Source organism: Palaemon carinicauda, chromosome 11, assembly GCF_036898095.1.
Source record: "Palaemon carinicauda isolate YSFRI2023 chromosome 11, ASM3689809v2, whole genome shotgun sequence".
NCBI lineage: Eukaryota > Metazoa > Arthropoda > Malacostraca > Decapoda > Palaemonidae > Palaemon > Palaemon carinicauda.
This window is the reverse complement of record NC_090735.1, coordinates 55603626-55612901: the sequence shown is the minus strand read 5'-3', so window position 1 is coordinate 55612901 and position 9276 is coordinate 55603626. Positions and strand designations below refer to the sequence as shown.

General features: G+C 38.0%; 1 protein-coding gene across 1 annotated transcript; it reads right to left on the bottom strand.

The window, feature by feature from the left end:
• Window positions 1–474: 474 nt before the first annotated feature.
• LOC137649280 (uncharacterized) lies at window positions 475–6740 on the bottom strand. The gene is made up of 2 exons (XM_068382267.1): window positions 6731–6740; window positions 475–1154 (listed from the first exon to the last, which is right to left on the bottom strand). The coding sequence occupies exons 1-2, from the start codon at window positions 6738–6740 to the stop codon at window positions 475–477; spliced, it is 690 nt and encodes a 229-aa protein (XP_068238368.1).
• Window positions 6741–9276: the final 2536 nt, after the last annotated feature.

Here is a 9276-nt window from a genome sequence, read left to right as displayed (position 1 = left end):
GGCTAATTGCTTACTTACTTACTTACTTACTTACACAATGCAACCTTACGCACTACATGACCTACAAGATCAGTTTGTCGTACTTATAGTTCTTGAGTAATTTGCGTATCACTGCGTAAGTTGTATTAATTATCGCATCCACATTATCAAAATACGTCGATAGCCTGCCCCTTCAAAGTATGTGTATGGAGGTCATTTCAGCAATCTTAGCCTGGTTGAAGTCATTTAACCATGTTTCAGATAATGCTAATATGTCAAAATATTTCTCATTTATCAATTCTTGAATTTCATTAGTTCTAATACTAACAGATTGCGAAACTCCAAATTCATTGCCTTCGTAAGGGCTGGTCATTTTTAAAAGTCCCATTTGACCAGGTTAGTCACCTGTTCTGGCCAATACAGCCCGAGTCGATGTTGATTATATGAAGTTACATTTAAGGATATGTGAGAAGTTTTAAAGGTACATTCGTAATCTTAGAGTGTGTTTGGGGTGTCAGGTGATTGTGGGGAGGGGGCCAGGTGATTATGGGAGAGGGGGAAGCAGGTGATTGTGGGGAGGGGGAAGCAGGTGATTGTGGGGAGGGGGAAGCAGGTGATTGTGGGGAGGGGGAAGCAGGTGACTGTAGGGGGGCGGTGATTGTGGGAAGGGAGAAGCAGGTGATTGTGGGGAGGGGGAAGCAGGTGATTGTGGGGAGGGGGAAGCAGGTGACTGTAGGGGGGCGGTGATTGTGGGGAGGGAGAAGCAGGTGATTGTGGGGAGGGGGAAGCAGGTGATTGTGGGGAGGGGGAAGCAGGTGACTGTAGGGGGGCGGTGATTGTGGGAAGGGAGAAGCAGGTGATTGTGGGGAGGGGGAAGCAGGTGATTGTGGGGAGGGGGAAGCAGGTGACTGTAGGGGGGCGGTGATTGTGGGGAGGGAGAAGCAGGTGATTGTGGGGAGGGGGAAGCAGGTGATTGTGGGGAGGGGGAAGCAGGTGACTGTAGGGGGGCGGTGATTGTGGGGAGGGAGAAGCAGGTGATTGTGGGGAGGGGGAAGCAGGTGATTGTGGGGAGGGGGAAGCAGGTGACTGTAGGGGGGCGGTGATTGTGGGAAGGGAGAAGCAGGTGATTGTGGGGAGGGGGAAGCAGGTGATTGTGGGGAGGGGGAAGCAGGTGACTGTAGGGGGGCGGTGATTGTGGGAAGGGAGAAGCAGGTGATTGTGGGGAGGGGGAAGCAGGTGATTGTGGGGAGGGGGAAGCAGGTGATTGTGGGGAGGGGGAAGCAGGTGATTGTGGGGAGGGGGAAGCAGGTGATTGTGGGGAGGGGGAAGCAGGTGATTGTGGGGAAGGGGAAGCAGGTGATTGTGGGGACGGGGAGCAAGTAATTGTTGGGGGAGGAGGGGCAGGTATGTGGAACGAGTCTTGTTTGACAAAATTATTTTCTCGCACACCATTTGAGATACATTGCTTTTGTAAGGAGTATTGACCTCTCTCTCTCTCTCTCTCTCTCTCTTCTCTCTCTCTCTCTCTCTCTCTCTCTCTCTCTCTCTCTCTCTCTCTCTCTTTTGAGGAAAATAATTACTGATATTGTAAGCGTGGCTGCTTGATGAAAACAATGATATGTTGGGAAATTCAGATTATCTCTCTCTCTCTCTCTCTCTCTCTCTCTCTCTCTCTCTCTCTCTCTCTCTCTCCAAGGAAAATAATTACGGAAATTTTTAACACGAGCTTTATCAAGTCCACAAACTTGATTAAAACTACTTTTTTTTTTCTCGGAAGTATTATCATAAGCCATCGCTGATCGAATTCATTTCAATAAAATAATTTCAATAGATAATTTGTTCCTTAATGCAGTTGATAGACAATGGTAATCACCTCATTATATATGGTATAACGCTTACCAGAAGGACTATTGGTACCTTGTCAGTTTTTCGATCTGTCAATCAAAGGTCGTTCACCTGCAGTTTCGCTCAAGGTGGGAAGACGGAGAATCTACACGTCTTCACTATTACATGAATTTCAAGGTTATTGTCAACTTAATTTTGCAGTGTTATATTCAAAATATTAATAATAACGATAAATAATTTCTTGATCAAATTACACCAGCCTTTTTTCTGTATTAAAATTGGTTATAACTCGGTTGAGTCCCTTGTCAGGCTGGGAGGAACATAGAGAAGAAAGGTCGCCTTTTTTTTTTTTTCATTTGTTTGATGTCGGCTACCCCCCAAAATGGAGGGAAGTGCCTTGGTTAAATGTATGTAAAATTGGTTATAAGTAATCCAGTTGTCTTTATTACAATTAATTCTTCGTTAATGATCTGCGAGCTGTGAAATTTGTGTCGAAAATGTGATTAAAACTAATTTTTGCTTTAGTGAGGAATTGAAGGTAAAGTTTCAATGTATAGAGAAGACTTTTGTTTCACCCTGTGATAGTTAAATTGTGTATCACCTCGACAAGGAAATTGGGAGCCGAAACAAATGTCGGATTTATTATCATAACATATTAATAACTGAATGTGTGAATGTAGTTCCCACTCAAATCAAGTTTTATACGGTGAAATTATTTTCTATTTAATTTGTAAACGCAAATTGAATCAGCAGCTTCAGACACTGACGACTGGATTTCCTTTTCAATGGAAAGGGAACCACTTTCGTTGCTTTAAAGTTGATTGAATTGAATATCATACTTTAAGAGCCAAAGCCAAAGCAAAATATCGCTTAATATAAAAATCTAAAATAAAAACCTCCCGTCAGTTCCAGCTGGTCAGGCAGCAGACGTGGTTACAATATTTGATTCCAACTGGGTCACAAAAGCAGAATCTCAAACATCTTTCATAAATGTGAGTTTAGAATATGTATTGTAGTATCCACCTGTCTGAAGAATAATCAGATGAAGCGTTATTATAACCAGTTTCAGAAGTCCGTTTAATCTGTGGCCAGATTAAGTAGAAAGGAGTTTTAATCACCATGGTGTTAGTAGCGCGAGAATTGATATCCTTTAAGGTGTATTTTAAAATCTTAGAGGCGTTTTGATATTAATTGGTATAACCACATTAGATATTACAAACTTCTGTTGAAGTTTTAGACATTTGCTCTTAAGTACTCAGCATTTTTACTGGTACTTTTATTTTGGTTTGGGAGAGCTCCTAGTTTGTAGCCCCAGAGAATAGTATTTTATGTAACTTAACCGATCTGGCATAGAAGGTTCATGAAATGTTTCTAGCATTCATACCAAACAAACCACGGTTCTTATCGTTTGGTTTCTAACACTTTATCATTTACTAGAATATAATTTAAGAAGGAACAAAAGAGGATTTAAATTTATTATTCGAAAATGGGATTTCTTTCTTTCCTTAATTTACTTGGCTCTTTTAAATTATATGCTATTTATTAATGTGATACCCTGTTGGAAACACAACTGCTTGTGAATCTGTTGGGTGGGAGTTGGAGCCCCCCTCAAGCTTGATAATTTGTAGTAGTGTCTGCCACTTCACCATCCTTGTGAGCTAAGGATGAGGGGTTCTGATGAACCTTTAGAGCCTTTGCCTTGCCCTCCTTGGTCCTAGCTTAAATTCAGAGGAGGCTTTGGTGCTGATCATACGTATATATGCCCAGTTTAGGGCATTGTCCTGTTCCTGGCCTCTGCCATTCATGAGTGACCTTTAAAACCTTTAATGGAAGGTTCCCCTTTCGTGAAATATATGTGAAAGGTGAGTTATCGGTCATAGTTTATCACTGTGTACATTATGAAATTTGAGTAAGATATCAGAAGAAAAAAGTATTGGATGTTTGTAAAAATAACCCAATCCACTTGAAAAGCTTTTTAGCCCTCCTCAGGTGAATCTATTAAGCCTGGGATTGTGAGGATTTGAAAACAGACCAGCAGCGGAAGGAAATCCGGGCTTTAGTTCCATGCTACCAACCAAAAGAATTCTCCATATTCCCGTCAGGGCCATTTTACTTTTAAAAAGACCATTCCTGCAGAAGACACTGCTTGGCAAAGACTCTCAAGGGAAGTTGGTAAATTTAGCAAAATCTTTTTCAGTGAATTATTATCCTGAAATAAATGGAGAGAACAGTTGAATTTGTCACTCACTTTTTTATTGCATCGATTTTATTATTTCAGAAATGTTTAGTAAATGTTCTTGAATTTTTGTAATCTGTTTGAATTATTTTCATGTTCTGTGAAGATAAAAAGCAAAGAATCAACAATATTATTTATAGAATTTTCGAGTATTTGCAAATTAGAATCTAACCTTATTATTCGTGTTTTGCTAAAATTATTTTGTCATTCACAATATACCCTACTCGACAGAGTTTACACGTACCTTAATCAAACTGTCATATTCCAGTTAAAATAACTGGATAAGTTTGACAAGTAACAAGAAATTAATGAATGTTTCTATTTCCTAGACTTTCGAAAGAGTAAAGATGTGTATATGAAAATTGTCCTCATGTAAAAATCATTAATTTCAGGAGCTGAAAAGTACTACAATATAAAGATCACTATGAAAATGGACTTGTTGTTCAACAATATTGGAGTCTATCGCCTGAGGAAGGTTGTCCATGTCGGATATGTTCTTTGTTCTTGTTCTTGTCGTTGAATCCTATTTTTGTCGAATTCCATTGTTGTATATTTCGTTTTATACGACTCTGTTGTTTCTTTTTCATAGATCAAAACATTTTTGGTCTCCGTTTTCGTTTGTTTCGTGTTGATATAAAAGATGTCCTGTAGAGCAGAGAGAGAGAGAGAGAGAGAGAGAGAGAGAGAGAGAGAGAGAGAGAGAGAGAGAGAATTAATTTATCCAGCTTTTATATCACTAATGGTTAAGTAGTATTTTCATGCAATAAATCTCTTTCGTTTAAATAAAGGCTTTGAATATTTCAATATTCTTTGAACACTTTCATAAAGTCTCTGAACACTTCAATTACTCAATAAAGTATCTGAAAAGTCTCACAAAATCTTTGAACACCTCAATAAAGTCTTTGAACACTACTATAAAGTATAAAGAATATTTTCATAAGATCTCTGAACACTTCATCTTCATAATGACAGCCTCTCCTCCGCTTTGCAAATCACCCCAATATTTGAGGTCGCAAATTAGTCGGAGGAAAAGAACACCACGGAAAGTCCTGATCATAACATCGAATTTATGACGTCGCAAAAGTTTGGGGACGAGCGAGTTTATTCGGGTCTCGTAATCATATAGATCTTTTGTGATGGATTTCCATTGCATTCCCGCATCTTGGCGATGCGATACCATGTGATGAGGGAGGGAAGAATATTATAATTTTTCCTCCCTTTTCAGTATTTTCGTCTTGGAATTTTCCTTTTGGGGTAGTTTGACGTTATTATTTAGTGGTCGGTAAGAGAGAGAAATACGCATATATATATATATATATATATATATATATATATATGTGTGTGTGTGTGTTTGTGTGTGTGTGAGAGAGAGAGAGAGAGAGAGAGAGAGAGAGAGAGAGAGAGAGAGGCCCTTAATTTTTAAACAAATAACGCATATTCACACGCACGTACACACTCACACCTCTACGAGTGTATACACACACATACACGCACACACACACACACACATATATATATATATATATATATATATATATATATATGTGTGTGTGTGTGTGTGTGTGTGTGTGTATACGTACTTATATTTTACCCAAATTCTTCAGACCCTCGAAATGTGTAACAGGTGGATTTTAGCTGCTTTTAATCACGTGGCTCTTATCAGTGTATTTATGTTTGTTCTTATTGTTTTAGTCTAAGGAGGATTTATTCACCCCAACAATTATCCACTGCTTCAGACACAATGACCTAGCCAGGGTTCTACTTCCGAAATCCTTCATCAAATAGGACCTACTGTATTTGCTTTTCCTTGCCTTGATTTTCCATTGGTCTCGTTGTACTTCGTTTCTAAAGGGTATCTGGAAATCCTGCTCGGTAGCCTATAATCAAGTATATATAGTTTTAGTGTATTTAAGGCATATAATACCGTTCAAAGCTTCTACGTTCTCTTTAACGCTTCACGATGTTTATGAAGTGAGTAGAAAAGAAATTGCAATTATATATTTCATCGAATTTATTTCAAATTATTAGGTACTCGAATCTAGTTCAAAAGTTAATTTAAGAAATGTGAATGTTAGATAAATGGATGAGACTAAATGAAAATAATTTATTTAGATTTATTTTAATTAAATATCATATAGATTAGAATGCTTTAATTACACTACGAGTTTTATAGTTTCAGTTGAAGTAAAAGAAAATTACATTCTCTCATTTCGTTTTAAAATTAAGTGTGGTTTTTCTCCCTCTTTGACTCCTTTCCTTCAAACCTATCTTTTTTTTCTTTCTTGCAACTACATATCTCTCTCTTTCTTATGGTTACATCCCGACACCCTCCTATCTCGTTCTTTGTAACATTGCCAAATAGGAACATTATAATTCTGTTGATAGGCATAAGAACTTGGCAGTTGTCTGTGGGTAAAAAAAGACATGAAAATTTGCATATCAACAAAATGGCTGACGAAAAAGAAGAGAATGAATAGAGTGAATTATGGGTCCAGTCTTCCAATCGGAATATTCATTGGTGGTTTATTTTGTTAACGCAGATGGGAAAACCACAGTTGTAGTCAAGGCAGTTTACCTCGTATGTAAATAGGGGGTGTTGCTGCCTAAGTTTTCCTTGCTTCCTCCCAGTTGCACCCACCTCTTATCTCTCTAATTTCCATTCCTACTTACCATCTTTCATCTTGCTGTGGTGGCCTATTGGAAACGTCTCTGCTTAGCGATCGCCGAACTTGGGTTCGAGTTTCGCTCTAGCTCGATAGTTTCTTGTAGTGTCTGCAACCTCACCATCATTGTGAGCTAAGGATGGGGGTTTTGGGGGAGCCTACAGGTCTACCTGCTGAGTCATAAGTAGCCATCGCCTTGCCCTCCCTAATCTTAGCTTGGGTGTAGAGTGTATATATGGTCAGTCTTTAGGGCATTGTCTCTGTCCCTTGCCTCTGCCATTTATGAGTGGCAACTTCGGTGTTTTCCACAGTTTCATCTGAACGCTGAATGGCCTTCCTGGTCCTAATATTGGCGTATATTGCCCAAATCCCATAAATCTATCGTAAAACCATACAAGTGAGTTAATATTAAGAAAATTTTAAATTTTTATGGTTAGAATTCCTAGACCACTGTCTGAGAACGAACGCATTAACACATTCTTCTTCAGTGATTTTGTCTTCGCATCAGGGCACGATAAGAGTTTGTAGCCCAGAAGCTGAAAATAATATGAACAATGTTGCAGAGATTGCTGGAAGTGGCAGACATGCAAATCACTATTTAAATAGCCTCATTTACAATTTATACTTGATAAAGCGACAGTGATCAAAGGAACTTGAAGACACAAACAGCTTTATAGCAACAAATTATAATGATGTAAACCAGAAGAAATGAAATACTGGGTTAATATTTATATCACCAGACTTACAACTACGTTAACGGAATTTTGAATAAAATAATTAGATCTTGCTTAGAAATGTAAATGTTTCTATGATCTACTGAAGTACCAAATTCCTTCATGGCTCTCCTAATTTAATTCAGCCTCAAAAATAAAGATGTAATATGTTAGAAGTAAAAATTTATTTCTTAAAATGAGGGAAGTGGTAGTGAATGATGTGAGAACGTAGATATTAATTCTAGGAAAATAGGTATTGAAATATCAGGTAAAATCTAAAGAGCAATTAAATGAAAACCAAAGTATTAATTACATTATAATATGCAATTTTTAAGTATGCAGTATGTGTAAAAACTATATAATTAAAAAATTTGACTATGGCGTCTCACCCAACGCAGGTAAAAATAAAAAAATAAAGGAAAAATGGATGTACAATCCCTTTGTCTTGCGGATCAGAGGCTGCTAGCAGAGGAAATTTTTTTTTTTTCTGTTTTGTTTGAAGGCTAACAAGAAAATTCACTTTTTGAAATGCCTGGCAAAGGCTAAAAATTGGCTAAAGATTAATGGGAAGAGTAATATATTACCTAAGAAGTCAAGTCTTGTAATTGCTAAAGTGTTCAAATTCACATGTATTGAATGGAGAATGTAGTAGGGAAATTATACAGGAACAAGTTACGAAATGATAGAAAATTTGTCGTTAGTTATCATTTACTCTCTCTCTCTCTCTCTCTCTCTCTCTCTCTCTCTCTCTCTCTCTCTCTCTCTCTCTCTCTCTCTCTCTCTCTCTCTCTCCATGGGACTATGTGTAGAAGGTAAATATATTTAAATTTATAGATAAATAGATGTTTGCATATATATATGTATATATATACTGTGTATATATATATATATATATATATATATATATGTGTGTGTGTGTGTATATATATATGTATATATATATTTATATATGCATATTATATATGTACATATATATATATATATATATATATATATATATATATATATATATATATATATATATATTCTATTTATCTACCAAGGCCCTTCCCCCAATTTTTGGTGGTAAACGATATGAATAAAGAACAAAAGGGGACTTTTCTTCGTTTCGCTCCTCCCAGCCTGACGAGGAAATCAGCCGAGTATGGTTGGAAGTGGTGCTGCTAGGGTGACACAGCCCACGCTCCCCCTTTATCCATCACAAATGAAGCTTCATATGCTGAATCCCTTATTTCTGCTACTTCGGCGGTCACCAGGGAGACCGGAGGAAGCAGCAAGGCCTATCGGAACTGCGTCCCAAGACAATAGTCTTTTCCCTACCCAATTTAACCCTGCCCACATTACCCTAGATGACACCGCCTTCCATTCCACTCCTTTACCTCTCATCCATTCACTCAGCAATAAAGCCACATCCTGTTTTGCTCTTCCCCTTTTAATTCCAGACAATATCTGTCACTTCACCAAACATCACTTCACTCTTCTCTTATATCTTTGTCTCACACGAGGGCAATGCATCTATCCTTCTATTCCTAAACATACTTCCAATCTTACATCTTTTTCTCTCAATCGAACTACATCCACACACATTCAGTCACCCCTAGAGTAGAGTGCGGGGAGTAGTCACTCTCCCCCCAGATCCTCGTCTTTGATATCTCACAGGAAGTAACTATACAGGAGGGGATTCCCAGTCCCCTCGTCCATTCCCTTATATTCACCTCTTACGATACGTATGGATAAGTTGGCGTTATTCTAAATGTTGTTCATGGCAGCAGTATATGCTGATTAGACTGATATCTCCAACATCTTCAGCTATTTATTTTTTCTCTTATTTTCCAAAAGT